A 16,273-nucleotide genomic window follows, 5' to 3' on the forward strand; every position below is an offset into this window, starting at 1 on the left:
CAAATAACTTTCCCTTAAGTGACCAAAATATATATCACTATATATATATATATATATTTCCATCTTACTGGTAGAAGTACCTTCTCATGAAACATTACTGCTTACTAGTAGCCTGAATGTGAAGTACTGTTTAAACCAGTATTTATTTTCCCCATGTTTGCAAAAAAAAAAAACAAAAAAAAACAAAAGGCAGCCTTAATAGGGCCAATGATTTTCCACAAAAATGGAATTTTACACTAAGGTAACTTTTGACACGATGAAATGGAATTATATGTTTGAACTTTTTTCATTTTTTAAATTTATTATAGTATTTGCTTATTTGATCATTTTGGATAAACACAAACAATAATAAACTGGATTCTCCTTTATTCCGGTATTGCCTGTGCTTTATACTGCATTTTGTTACCCACTAGAGGCAGCTTTAAAAAAAAAAAAAAAAAAATCAATCCGCCTTCTCTATTGAATTATTTAGGTTTGGCACAGGGCCCAAGCATAGCAAAACCATTCAAAATGATTTTTAACATTAAAACTGTTATTGGATTAATGTCTACAGTCCACAGTCTACTTTATCTACAGTCCACAAAGTAAGCTTCCAATGTTGTTGCAAATGACTATTACACATCTATTTGTTTGTTGAAACAAAACCACTTTGTGAAATAAAGTAGGCTATCCCACAGGAGTCACTTGTCTATGCCAAGTATTGCTAATAATACACCGTAACTTGTATTGTGTGTCACTTGCAATTTCCTCCAAGACTTTTCTAATATACAGTAATCATCCACATTAGATTAAACTATAATAAATGTTGATGTTTAAATATGATTTACTCATTTACAGACTAAATAGTAACTATAAATAAAAAATATTCTTAACAGTGACCCACCTTTTTATACAAGTTATGTATCCTGTGTATCTTCCAGTGTTTTTCTAGGTTCTCTTGATGTGTCTGGTGTGTTGTATTATGTTTTAGCTGCAACAATCCACCTCTGTACCAAATTACTTTAGTTTTTATCGGTTATGAGGAAGCCATCAGGAACATTCTCAGGATGTAAAATGAACGACAGACCGGGGTACAATGCTACCCAGGGGTACTATGTACTGCCTCATACTAAAATATTTATTCTCAAATGTAACATGGCAGATATGTCTCTGACTAAAGCAAAGTGTATGCCCCCATGTGTAGTGAAGCACTGTATGATAAATTATTATTTTATATATATATATATATATATATATATATATATATATATATATATAGATATATAGTATATATATATATTTTTTTTTTTGAACTGTTGAACACACCATATGCTAAGGGTCAGGACACATTTATGTAAAGATATGTTACTAACAGTAAAATGTATGCTATGTGTTTTAGACACTAGATAAATCATTGCCGCTTGTTCACGCTATTAGGTGAAGTTAAACTTCAGTTTTTAGCATTTAAAATGCTGTTCAGTAGGATTATTAGCCGATGTTCAGTATGAGTTTTTTTAAACTTACGTGCATTTAGTATTTTTCATAAATAATGCATTGGCCTGTAGGAAGACAACAGGTTAACAGAATTCAGCACATAGGTCTGCAGGCAGCTGGTCTAGTCTCTATGACAACCAGAAAGAGAAGGACTAACCTTTTATTCTTTTGTGTTTAAAACATATTTTTAATTGTACTGAATCTGCAAAAATGTTATAAAAAAGAGGTAAAAGGGAGTGAGCCTAACTTGGTAACCATAGCTACACCGATAAGTGAGGCCCACAGGCTCGACCGAGTTTGACTCCCTAGAATTGCCAGGCACTGAGGCTAATTCAATATAGTTATTATGAGCAATGAGAGATATTGTAAGTTTGGGGATCATCATTAAATAAGTTGACAACTATTGATTTAAAGACTCAATTAATTGACTGAATTGACCTACCGGGAACGGTCAATTTTACTGGAAGAATTTATGTTTTTAAACAAAGGCAGAAAGGGGACACCGCTCTACAAGACGCCACACATGGTCAACATGGCAAATTAAAAAAAAAATTCTCAAATTAAACAAAAGAATAGAAAGGGTTACAGAAACTATACTTGGGGAATTAAATAAATGTATATTTGCAGAAATAGTGGTAGTGGTGTGTGTTATATTTGTTTTCTTACAAAAAAAAATGTTAGTTTTAAATCTTCCATGAAAGTGAATTCAACTCTTCCATGAAAGTGAATTGCAGCTAACTAGAATAACTGCAAGCTGATCTATGAACTTGAATAAAAGGGTGTTGAATCTTGTTTTCCTTAAAGAACAGATGGATGATTACAAATGTTTATGCTGTGATTGTAATATATATATATATATATATATATATATATATATATATATATATATATATATATATATAAACTGATTGTATATAACTGATAAAGAATCAATTATGATTTCTTAATATCCTATTGATTAGAATTCACTGAATATATCTTAATTTATTTACTTATTCAAACGATGATCCTGCTTGCATATTCATATTATTATATTTACTGACTTAATATATTAGTCTTACAGAATTCTAGACAATGAATGTATTGCTTTCACTTGTTATTGACATTTGCAGTGAGATTTTGCCTAAACATTATTGCTTAGAGATTATTATAGTGATTTATAATAATTTGATATTAACCTTCTTTTCTGCTTTTGTACTGCATTTATTTCACAAATTTTTGATAAAAGTTATAAAAGATGCAAGTGTTATGTGTTTTAATGTACAATTGTTTCCTCTTAATCTTGAGCTCGTTTGGGAGAAATTTGTAAATGTGAATAGTGCTAACTGAATTAATCATTACACACATCTTCATTGGGTATCTCCCCTACAGACCTTTACTTAAACAATGTAGTCTGAAAGCTAAATGTACATATGCCAAGTAAAAAAACAGAACTTACTGATTTGTGAAATGGAAAATCATTGGCTCCACCTTAGCGCTCTGTAACAATTTAAGTAGCTAAATCTAAAATGCTTATATTATCCTACTAGCTGTGAGTTGTGGTATTCTTTAACAAAAATGGTGATTAAGACAAGTGCATGTTATAGAACCAGAAACAGCTGCTAACTTGTATCAGTTTGTGTGGGTGTGTGGTAGATTCAGCAACCCCTGCCACCTCCTTTGGTACTATATACCAGTTCATATGAAACATCCCTTGTGTCATTGGTAAGTTATGCCTCACCACTGCAACCCACTTACAGAGCAGGAGGACTGAAGATCAACATGCGACCAATCCCACTGTGAAGCAAATTACCTCTTTTTACCTGCCAAACCTAAGCAATGTTATCAAACTTCGGAACCCTGGAAGCAAGGCTCAGTCTGGATTTGTGTGAGGTCGTTCAGTCCCTGAAGCAATAGGAACTATTCCCAACCGATAAGCAATTCATTTAAGCAATAAAGTTTGCGTCAGTGGAATACATTGAACTGTTTTTGAGATAATGTTACCACAAACAAAGGGTGTCACTGTTTTAAGGAAGAGGGATCAGTGGAGCTACACATTTTCAAAATAATAGATGCGATGACTTTGTTTAGTGGTTGTGTGCTTGTATAAACCAGTCTTAAAATTAACTTCCAATATAAAGTTTGGAAAAAAGTGCAAGGACGGATGATTAATTAGAAAAGTAATGACCTTAAAATGTGGTTATGATGTATAATAAAGAAAATGTATGTATAGTAAATCCATACCTTTCCCATTAACAGTTAGTGCGGATGCAGTAGCTGCGGTCACTGGCAACTGCACTTGTGGCACTAAAGGTTGTGTCCTTGGTCTGGTCCCCATTCGTGCTCTTTCTGCACCTGGTCCCAGCAGAGCACCCACCGGCTTTTCATTAGACACTTCCGGCGGTACAGAGTCCTGATCCTGCTCCATCTGGTCAAGGTCATCTGTCCTGTCACCCTGAAACCCCTCTAGCATGGTCCTGCTTTTCATAGGGTTTTTTGGAACCAGAATTTTGATTCCAGATTTGGCAAGGTCCATGCTTTTCCTGCCGGCAACAGCCTGTGCAGTGGTTCGGCGGTACTTGTGGTTGCTGGCTAGTAGCTGGGTATTGTTTTTTGGTTCACCCTCTTTACTCGTCCCTGACGATTTTGGAGATGTCTTTGACATTGAGCTGTTGGAAGGCCGACAGATCTGTTTCCTGGCGTTATTGGGAGAGTTACGGGTGGATCGTATTAAAGTTGTGACTTTTTGCTTTTCAGTCAGCAGTCTGTTAAACTCGTGAATGTACTCGACACAATTCACGAGGTGCTGTTCGGGTTCCCATGTGTCATCATCACCGTTGTAGCCTTTCCAATGCACTAAGTACTCTGTTTTTCCTTTTTTATTTTTCCGCTTGTCCACAATACTCTCTACCTGTAAAAACAAAAACAACAAAAAATGTACATTTTTTATTTAAAATCATGGGAACTCAACACAACAGGCCTCTAAAGGAAAAACGATAGCTCAACTGAAAATGTCGTCAGCTCAGCTGGTCAGAAATGACTCAAACTGAAAGTGACAAAGCCAGTTGTATAAATAACAAGTTTCATGGTGTTCTACTGAAGAACCCCAATCAACTACATACTGCAAAAGGTGAGTGATTTATTATGTTATTTTGTGAGCCCCTGAAAAATAAAAAAGCAAGCCAAAAGGCTGTATGTGCAGTCAGTTGTGTACAGAAGCCCTTATAAGATTGTCTTCTCATGAGCACTGGGTGGAAAAGTGTCAAATGTACATAAAACCATTTGTTAGAAAAAAAAAGTATGAATGTTCTGAAATCTGGATTTTTAAAGAGTTGCTTCATGATTTATAATATTTTTAAGCACTTCTTAGTATTTCCATACAAGCCACAGAAATGTTCATTTACAGTAGATTTGTCTTTTTCAAAGTAAACTTGTGTTGAAAGAATTAATATCTTCTAATATACCACTCCAGGAGAACAAAAACAAATTTGAACTTTGAGAAAAAGTCACTCATTAAAAGGATGAGATTGGAGTTACAAAAAACAAAACACAACTTTGGGTGAAGTGTCTGACCCTTTAATCCATACAGTTGCACATATACCGGTATTTCAATCTGTACAACCAGTTACCTTCACCATTATACCTTTCATTCAATTTTTTTCTTATTTACTGTGAAATAGAAATGTTATCCATTTGCTGAATATACATCTATGAAGCCTGATTTACCTAGGTCTCCACCTGGGGGGGTTTGTGTGTTTAGATATTTTTTGTTTACATTTTGGATCTGTTGCTGCATTTACCCATGTTTGATAAAGTGTATTTATTTAAAAAAAAAAAAAAAAAAAAGCTATTGATCAGGTATTCTCATTTACAATATCAACAGAATTGTTTCAAACCCAGTAGACTAAGAATGTAAATGTAATCAACACCCTACAATACCCTTACTGGCATCACATTTTACAAAACTGACCAACAAGTTAATTGGCAGGCATTTTAGATTTTTAAGGAATTCTGATGGCTCTTCAGTAGTAGCTGTCCTCAAGAAAAGTAACCTACTGTAACTAAATCTCTATTCAGGTCATCTGCTACCAAGAACTACCAGCCATCTCTCTGAAAATAATACCTGGAAAGCATCTACTTGTTTAGCAGTGATAAAATTCAAGAGACAAAATGCTTGTAACATACAGACACCTCCCTTCTGAATACACATGGTAATGACGGAAAACTCCTCAGGCCAAATTTACTGTTTTCTGAAAAGTGGTACTGGCATTGTATACTATCACTTCTTAACATAGCTCACACAGTTTATCTACGTAACTACAGTAAATAAAATTAAAAAAAAGAAATCACAGTATTATTCTTGAACAACTACTGTATAGGCTATTGATTTGTATTTAAACACATAAGCACCCCGATAATTTTGAAATTGGATCATTTATCCAACAGGAAATGGGGCAGGATAAAATCAACATAGAGTACTACTAGTATTAAGATTTGAAATTAGTAAGACTAATATTAAAATAAATAAAAAACAACTAGGGATATTATCATGTGTGGTGACAAATAAAGTTTACTTTGGAAGACAAAATTTACTTTGCAAATACAAAACTTCCAAAACTATTTACTCATACTAGGTAGCGCAGATTTGCCCAAATGGATTTTGCAGGTCTTTAAAGGGATTGTTAAAGAGTAAGTAGCGGGGTTCTGAAAAATGCAGCGTTATATATCCCCACGTGTTGCTACAACTACTTAAATAATGTAGCTGTAATTTTTCTTTTTTGCTGTTAACATCCTGACAACTTTTTACAATTATAAATTTGAAAAAAAAAAAAAAAAAAAAAAAAACACGTTGCTTGATGTTTAACACCATACTTATTAAAAAAAAAAAAAAAAAAAAAAAAAAAAAAACCCATTCCTTGAATAAAACACGTATTCACTATTTCACAGCTCAAACTCCACTGAAGTGATTAACCTTATGATAGCTCCCATATGGCAGTCAAGGTCATAACAGTCACATGACTATTGTTAGATTTCCCTCTGTTCTTATACATCTTCAAAAGGAAAAGGAAATCTAATCTAATTTATTATTGGGCACACTTAAATAAAACACCCTGTATAATACAAACACAGTTATTTTTACCTCACAATCTAATATGTTGGATTGTTATGGTGAAATTGTATTATTTATTTTATTTAATATTAGCCCAATAGATAGAGCTAATATATATATATATATTATTGTAGTTTGATATTATATGATACTATTTTTCAAGACAATACTTTAGGATGCACTTTACCAAAAGCCGATCTGAAGAAATAAATAAATACATACATAAAATGAATAGGCTGGTTTGACAGGTTTTTTTTCATTTGTTTTGTTTTTTTTAAATCAAACAGTTTGACACAATTAGGGCTACCCTGGAGAATAATTCCAACTGGTTTTGTTTTTACATGAAGGGATGAAAACTAAACAAACATGGTCGATGGGTAGAATTGTACATAAGGTATTTTTTTTTTTTTTTTAATAATAAGTCCACTTTCATACAGTATCCTATTAATTAGGGGTGAAATGGTGACCCCGCGCAACCCAAGTGAGCGTTTTAACCACAATGCAAAAGGGCTACGCTCGTCTGCATTCATGGTTTTTGAGCGACAGGAGATAAGACAGAATCCGTAACGGCAATGTATCACACAACACTGCTCGTTAAATTACCATATTACAATCATTAAGCAATGTTAATAAGACTGCCATCGCTTTTTCACTGACCAAAATGTTGGTTTCAAATTTTATCAACAAGTTGATTTCAGTTCCATTTTGGTTTAGTTAAATCATAACCAATATTATTATTATTATTATTATTATTATTATTATTATTATTATTATTATTATTATTACTACTACTTAGCAGATGCCCTTATCAAAGGCAACTTTTTTGTAACAATTGTTACAAAATATTATAGTACAAAGTATCACATTATAGAATATCACATTACAGATGAGAGTAGTTGTAAAGTACAATAAAATCAGTAGCAAAAGATAAAATTAAAATAAGAGAATAGAAAAGAATACAGAATACAGTAAATAATCACATGTAAGAGCAGGTTCACTAAGAGCACTTAAATCATGTAAAAAATATTTGCTTATACGAGTAAAGTCAGTATGAGCTCATAGTAAGTACACAGTAACCATTGCATCCCTATAGCTTAGTTACTTGGATACAATCCTACCAGTTATAATACTGTATGTCAACAAGCAAAACGCAGACAACTTTCCAAGTCCAGAACATGTCGTCAAATTAACATTGGTATTTTCTCCAGCGTCAACAATATGCCAATTTGTTGGTCTGAGTCCACAGAGGTCTTACTAGACAGCAATATAAGGTGTTGCATAGACAACTATATACAGTGTATTTTGGGAATTTAGCCCCCCATGTTTTAATTTAGACACACAGAAAAATAAAGTTTGAACCGTTTTAGAAATATATGCAGAGAGGTGAGCCAAGGATACAGATTATAATTGGGCATACCAAATTGGGGAGAAAAACTGGGGTAAAAAATTGACGACGACTACATTTAAATAAATACATAAATAAATAAAAAATATTACACACTACAGATTATGTTCCTCTTGCAAGCAGTCAACCAAAAAGATTGTGATCAAATGTTGAACAGGTACACCACATAGACAACCCTATATTGATATACATCAGCACTACCTGAATGCCTATGTGTTGTTGTTAAATAAATAAGACACGCTTCCATTTAGCAGATCCATTCTAGTTGATACAAATGTTTCTTTCACTCAGTTCTACCTATATGTAAAATAAATTCTCACACAAGTTCTATAAATAAATGAAACTATTCTCTACCAATTTTTAAATAAGCCTAATTCAGACTGGAATCCATTAGTCAAAAAATAATTACCAGAGTATACCACAAGCCCATCTCAAAAAACTGTGACATTTCTACAACCTTGTGTAAAATAAAAAAGTGTTTTAGCACTAGAGTGCTAAAACCATTTTCCACTGTGTTCTGCTACATGGAAATTACATTGATGAGTGAGCACAATGGCAACTCTAAATGCATCATAGAATCAGTAGTACCTTTTCCGCTGCGGGAGTGGACCACCATGCTGTCAGCTGTGCCACTACGGGCAGGGGAGCAGACAGCATTTTCAGCCATGGGCCCAGTGAAGCCTCCCTTCCCAGCCCAAGACTTCGACAGGGACTTTTGGGATTTTAAGGAGGAAGATGGCCATTGAGGCCATGTGTGCTATGCACAATTGAGGGGGGGTGGGATATGTGTGTATTTCTGTGTTATATGTTGCGTGTTGTGTGTTAATATTGGTATATAGTCATTGGTACACGGGATATTATATGGGTTACAGGCACAAGTGTTTAAAATGTATATTTGTATTTCGGCACGAGGATTGCACCGCACTTCATGTGCAGGTAAAATGTAATATGTCAGCACGGGGAATAATCGTAATCGTAAATAAAGTATAATCGTAAATCTCGAAAAACTACTCACTTCTAAATCTTTTGTAGTCATTTTTGTATTACTTTATTATAAATATATGTTAATTTGGATTCATATGTTGTTTTTTTCTGACTTTATGTGAACGAAAAGACACACATTTGCCTGTTTTCCCATTGGAAATAGTGATATTTTGAAATATCACTGTCCTGGTCACAAAAGCAAAGTCTGTGGGGAATAATAGCCATTTTCTATACTTTTGAGGCATAAGCAATTAGGAAATAACACTTACTACCCAGGAACAAAAAAAAAAAAATTGTTACATGGTGTAATCTCATGTAAGCATTTAATTTCTATCACTATAAACATATTTGTCCATCTTAATTTTTAATACAGTAGTTTCACAAATCGATGGATTATGTATGTCCAATAAATAACTAATATCACTTCTGTTCAACTCTAGTAAAATATTACATATTCTTTAATATAGCATTTACATCTAAAAGAAGTATCTATGGTAAATAACAAACTAGGCTGACAATACTAAAATCAAAAGAAAAAGCATTACATTTTTCCCTCTGCTGGGTAGTGCATTTCAAAGCAAAGACTCAACCATGAGCACCAAGATGCTTTCAAAACAACTCCGAGACAAAGTTGCTGAAAAGGCACAGATCAGGGGATGGGTACAAAAAAAATATCAAAGGCCTTGAATATCCCTTGGAGCATGGTCAAGATGATTATTAAGAAGTGGAAGGTGTATGGCACCACCAAGACCCTGCCTAGATCAGGCCATCTCACCAAACTAGATGACCGAGCAAGGAGAAGACAGATCAGAGAGGCTACCAAGAGGCCAATGGCAACTTTGCAAGAGCTACAGGTTTTTATGGCCAAGACTGGTCAAAGTGTGCATGTGACAACAATATCCCAAACACTCCACAAATCTGGTCTGTATGGTAGGGCGGCAAGAAGGAAGCCATTACTCAAGAAAACCCACCTTGAATCCTATTTGAAGTATGCAAAAAAGCACTCAGGAGATTCTGTAATCATGTGGCAAAAAGTTTTGTTGTCTAAAATTGAACTTTTTCACCTAAATGCGAAGCATTATGTTTGGCGAAAACCCAACACAGCACATTACCCAAAGAACACCATCCCTACTAGGGGTGTCGTGGTATACCGGCTTTGTGGTATAAACTGCCACGGTTTTAAAACCGCAACCTTTTTTCTATACCGTGATTACCAAGTTCACACGGTTTAAGGTGATATGGGCGCGTTTTTTTTTTTTCATATTTAACATAAGCCCCCTACTAAACAACGACCACTAGCAAACGTGATTGTCAGTAAATGAAACACAAACACATGAAAATATCAGCAAGAACAAGTCACTGTAACTCTATATCACTGCCTTCCTATTAACTTACCAAACCAAAGAAGTAATAGTAGCTATTATCTATCGTATCTGTCAAGAAAAATGCAGTAAGCACACACCAATGCAGATAATCAAAAAGTCTGTATTTATTACTATAATATAACTAAGTCTAAGATGCTACAGGCATTTTTTTTTTTAAACGGTAAAGATGTTGCTGTTTCCTCGAGTTGACAGGGATTTTGGGTTTATGTATTCAAAAATTAATACAACTTTATTCCCATTTAGAACAAAAAAAAAAAAAGTCCCCTAGATGAGACGCTTAACTTTGCAACGGTGTCATACCCACCTTAACTTTTCATGTTTCCTTTGTGTTCGTTGCTGTTAACATGCAGTCAAAAAAAAATAAAAAATTTGCAGGCGCCATCTTCTCATCATTATGTTTTGCCCTCTGCTGAGAGGCGGGCAATGAATGTCTTAAAACGCACTTTATTGGCTATTGCTCGGTAACAATTTGCTTCTCTTAACTCAGGAGTTTTCAAACTTTTTTTGAAACTGTACTCTTCTGTTGGGAGGTTTCAGCTAAAGTACCCTTTACAATTTTTGCTCAATGAATGGTACCACAGTTGCAATAAAAGGCAGAACAATCTGGTTTACACGTTTCTTTTTTCTCCTGTTTATTTAAAATATAATTTTAAATAAGTCTGGGACCGACAGATTGCTGAGAAAGAAAACCAAACAGTAGGCTTCAGTCTTAACTTGGATGCAAAGAATTAAAAGGTTGTATTTAGGAATCTTTCGCTTTCTATTGGGAAAAGTCATTATAAATAATACAAAATACTCTGCACTGTACACATTTATCACGTTACTATTTACTTCCCACCTCAGTATATGCTGTTTAAAATGTACAGTATCAAAAACATTAATCTCAAGATAAAACTAAGATTAATCACTAACTAAAAATGATCCAAAATGGACACTGTATAACTGTGCCGCTTTGCACTTTCTAACCTGTGTTTTCCTACGGTTTTTTTTGGAGGTAAGAAATATATCAAACACCGAACACACATTCAACCAGCTGCTATTGCTGTTAATAAAATGCAGCCGTGGTAATAAACAAAAACCGTCAAAGTATGATGACTATTTATGTTTACCAGAGCATTTATACTTCTAAAAAATGCAGAAACACTGCGCTTCACTAATACGACAACTTGAAAACAGCAAAGATCATGAGCAGCACAGACCGCTCTTTAGGCACAATCGCTAGACACCTGCTTCTCCTATCAGTGGAAATCCATGCAATCGAAACCGCGCAGGGGCACAGCTGGAACCCCCACCCCCATTAGCCGTTCACTTTGAGCTGCTAAACAAAGATTAAATAAGGCATTTGTCAGGATAGAAGGGAAAATGAATGGAGCAAGGGACAGAGAAGTCTTTGAGGAAAACCTGCTGCCCTCTGCAAGAAAGCTGAAACTGGGACGGAAGTTCACCTTTCAGCATGACAACGACCCAAAGCACACAGGCAAAGCTACACTAGAGTGGCCAAGGAACAAAAAGGTAAAAGGTTGCTGTCCATCAGTGCTCCCCAAGGAACTTAACAGAGCTTGAACAGTTTTGTAAAGAATGATCAAATATTGCCAAATCTAGGTGTGCAAAGTTGTAGACCTATCCCAACAGACTCACTGCTGTAATTGCTGCCAAAGGTGCTTCCACCAAGTATTAACTCAGGGGGGTGGAGACTTATCCAATTATGATCTTTCAGTTTTGTATAGTGCCTTGCAAAAGTATTCAGACCCCCGATATTTTATTTTAAAACACTGAAACTCAAAATCAATTATTGTAAGGTGACATTGGTTTTATGTTGGGAAATATTTTTAAGAAAAATAAAAAACTGAAATATCTTGCTTGCATAAGTATTCAACCCCCACACATTAATATTTGGTAGAGCCACCTTTCACTGCAATAACAGCTTTATGTCTTTTGGGGTAAGTATGTACCAGCTTTGCACACAGTGTTGGAGTGATTTTGGCCCATTCTTCTTGGCAGATTTGCTCCAGGTTGTTCAGGTTGGTTGGACGACGCTTGTGGACCGCAATTTTCAAACAGTGCCACAGATTCTCAATGCGATTGAGATCAGGACTTTGACTGGGCCACTGCAGAACATTCACCTTTTTGTTCTTGAGCCATTCCAATGTTGCTTTGGCCTTGTGCTAAAACATGGATCGAGAATTGGTTAGCAGTTTGCTACACATGTGGACTGGCAGAGCTATACTGGTGTTCTTTTCTGAAAAGGAGACTAATATTGCAGATAGCAGACTGTTTGGTTCAAATTGCATGTACTGCTAACAATTGATAGAGACATTGCATCTACAAGCTTCTTGCCCAACATTGACTGCAAGCTAACAAGATAACAAAAGGCAGATTTATGGACATTTTGTCTCCAGGAGTGTGAAGAATGCACTGAGCTCAGAGGTTGTCACACTAGACTACACACACAGACACACACACACACACACACACACAATAAATTAAATGACCTTTGCAATTGGTTAAAGTCAGAGAAAGAGGAGGTGGACCGTCTATACAGAAGGGTATTTAATGTCATGCAAACATTGTAATGAAGAGTATTCTGTTTGTCCTGTACCTGGGACCAGACTCCCTGCATATTTCAATAAACCTAACAACTGATTGAAGAAAAGGACTCTGTGCATTTTCTTGAATCTACTTAATCACCATCATCTATTTTGTTAAGTTACTTCATTGGCGAGCCACCTGTGGACTGTTTCCTGATACTTTTTTTTTCCAAATACCGGGGGGTTGATACTTGACTACGGAGAAACCTTTTTGCCATGCAGAGGACCAGGACAAAGCAGGCAGAAGGAGACTGTTTCTACTTTCAGCTCAGACGGTGTGGAGAATCTTTGAATCAGGACTTCAGATCGAACATATAACCACGTACATTGGTGAGTAGTTACTGGTTTTTTGTTTTATATGCAGTTTTTAGAATGTAGTGAGAATCAAGGGTAAAGTATGAAAGAGGACTTTTGACTACTTGATAATTCATGTACATTGAGGACACAATTAGTTAAGACTGCTTAACTAAAAGTGTATTGACTATTAGGACTTTATGTATGAAAGAGGACCTCTGGAATCCTAAAAAAAGTCAATCGAGTAAATCGTGTAGTGCTTTGACGTGCCAGGGAAGCTATGTACAGAACAGTAATGTACATGTTCATGTAACAGATCAGGAGTGTGTGTCTCGTAAGAAGAAAAAGACAATGGCTCAGACCACTCAACCTGTAGTATTGCTTTCTTTCTTTGGCAATTCAAGACTGGTAGCCCACAAAAAACAAAGAAACAAAATAGGCTTTGTTTTAAAACATGGCTGTAATGCTAAAGATTCTATATCAACTTTGAGGAATGCATGTTGTAAAAATTAAAATTAAAAGGTCACATTAAAATGTAATTAAGAAGTTGTTTATTAATGATTGTTTGAGTAATTCTGATTTTGCTCAAGCGTGGAGATAAAGTAACTTCTTAGTAAAACTACGTACTAAGAACCAGCACGAATACTTATTGTCTTGCCCCGATCATAAGAGGGTTTGATAAGGGAAAGAGACCCAGGTTAATGGATGAATTGTTTGACTGCAAAAGAATGGCCAACCTTTGGACTGAAACAGTAACACAAATATACAAAGGAACAATGAAAAAGTTTGTGTTGGATTATATTGATATACACAGAGCTTTTTGTTTTTCTAAGGATTAACTAGAAAAGAAAGTGCAGAAAGAGAGAGAGAGAGAGAGATAATGTAGAGATTGCTGCTACATTGACTGCTTGAAAAAACACTTAGGAAGAAAACAAATGTTTCTGGAGATCAATAAATCTGAAACTAATTAAGTAAATCAACCTTGAAATATTTTATTACAAATATTTTCATGAAGCAAAGTTAAGTGTTTGTCTGTTTGTTTGTGAATTTTATGAATCACCTATGAATACATATTTGAAACCACAGATCACATGAGAATGAAATAGGAATGTTGGCGCAAGGGATTTTACAGTGCAGTATAGGACTGTAGGCTTGGTGGATAGTGGTACTGGATAATCAGCAGTACTGATTATGGAAAGATTTTTTAGAAACTTATTTTTCAAGAATTAACAGATTTATTTGAAACTTATTTTTCAAGAATTAACAGATTTATTTGTAAATTCTTGAAAATGCATGGCGTGATATTAATCAAACTGACACGTTTTTGAAAAGGGTTTTATAACTTGATTTAAAAAACAATAAAAACAGAGAAAGCAATCTGTTTGCTACAGGCACATAAACTAACACAGAGAGACTAAATAACTTACCTAATAGGCTACTGTTTTATCAGCTGCAAGAGGGTGGGTTATTGAATTGAAAATTGAATAAGCCAATACCAATAACTTTTATTTTTTTTATTACATATACAAGATATCACTGAGGGATAATGTATACTAAATGGACCAGCAACTAAGTGTAAAATCTTTGGTTGACATTAGGCTGTCTGTGTTAGTATACTATCACCCTACAGGGGTTTCTTTGTCAATTATAAGCACAAATCGAAGTAGTGCACAATTAGCATAGGACTAAGCCCCTACCTAAAGGGTTACAATTTCAAATTGGGGAACAAATGTTGGTTATGAAAAACAAAAAAAAAAAAAATGGGGGATGGCTAGGGTGCCAATTGGGAAAGTTCCATATGAAACTATGGACAAACTTGTGCAAATCAATAAAGATTGTATAAAAGATATTAACTTGAAGTTTTTTTTCGATTCTGGGTGATGTGCTCAGAAATAGCTGTTTTGTGATAAGACAAAAATAAAAAGACTTTGCACTTAAACACCAGTAGAGATCTTGTAAATAAATAAGCTTACAAAGGCTTAAACAGATCACTGGATTTAAGAAGCGAGTATTATATTTCTCTGTTACAAACTGCTTTAATAGCCTATACATTCCCAGATGAAATAAAGACAATTCAAGGAGAGAATAACCCCACTGAAGGTTTAAATGAAATCAGATGTTATCAAAAGAATTAATATTGCACTTGATTTTTCTTCTAGGTTTGGAAAATAAATAATTCTGATGGAGATTCAAGTATTGGGACACAGGTGGAGACAACGGTGAAACAACTGATCGTACAGCAGGGGCTGTGAATGGGACGAGACCATTGAAAACTGCTGTGCTACTGAAGAATATTGTCAGCTATACTGGACATTCATTTTGAAAAGAACGTGACATTTGAATGATTCAGTGTTGTATATGTCTAAAATGAATGAAGGGAAATTCATGTTAACATTATTTGTAACAGGTTAGCAGTAGAAGTGTTGTGCAAAATTATTATATTTGTGGGGGTATTGTATAGAGAATATCACAAGATATAATTAAGGCTTTTTATAACTGTATAACAAAAGAAACACTTACCTACTAATGTATTACATATAGATAGTTAAGCATTCACACGCTATTTTAGTACTTGTTCAATGTATAGTGATCATTTTTAAGTCATAGTTTTAGTTTGTAATCAATCTTACGTGCATTTTAAGATTGAGATGGTCGAGCTAGAATATTGGATTATAGAATGATGGAATTTGACATATGCAAGTTAAAAATAACAATGATTCACCTAAATTTGTAAGGTCAGAGCAACATACCAATATCCATAATTGGCTTCAAAGGGAAATAGGTAGTACAATAAAAGATTACAAAGAGCGAATAGCCAAACAAATGTATGAAGGTAATGAGAAACGTAGGAAGAGGGAGCTTTTTGATGAAATAGCAGGCTGGTTTGGTGCAGGAAATTCTGTTGCAAACAGCTGGGATATTTATCAAATGTCAAGAGGGCAAACTTGGATAGCAAGTACTGTTGGAGAAGGAATGGAAAGATTGGGGAATGGACAAATGTATGTAAATCAAGGGATTAGACTCCAGGGTACAGCTATATATGAGCTAATGGATG

At 34.7% G+C, this 16,273-nt stretch overlaps 1 protein-coding gene across 3 annotated transcripts in view; it reads right to left on the bottom strand.

Moving 5' to 3' along the window:
* Window positions 1-16,273, bottom strand: part of LOC121314525 (chromodomain Y-like protein) — a 129,189-nt gene that overhangs the window by 36,112 nt on the left and 76,804 nt on the right. For 2 of the 3 annotated variants that reach the window (XM_041247900.1, XM_041247901.1), the window contains one exon: window positions 3,697-4,363. The exons of the other annotated variant lie outside the window; for it this stretch is intronic. In XM_041247900.1, the coding sequence (XP_041103834.1) occupies window positions 3,697-4,363 (667 nt within the window). The remainder of the gene's footprint in view (window positions 1-3,696; window positions 4,364-16,273) is intronic. 3 annotated transcript variants of the gene reach the window in all.

Source organism: Polyodon spathula, chromosome 4 (assembly GCF_017654505.1).
Source record: "Polyodon spathula isolate WHYD16114869_AA chromosome 4, ASM1765450v1, whole genome shotgun sequence".
Lineage (NCBI taxonomy): Eukaryota > Metazoa > Chordata > Actinopteri > Acipenseriformes > Polyodontidae > Polyodon > Polyodon spathula.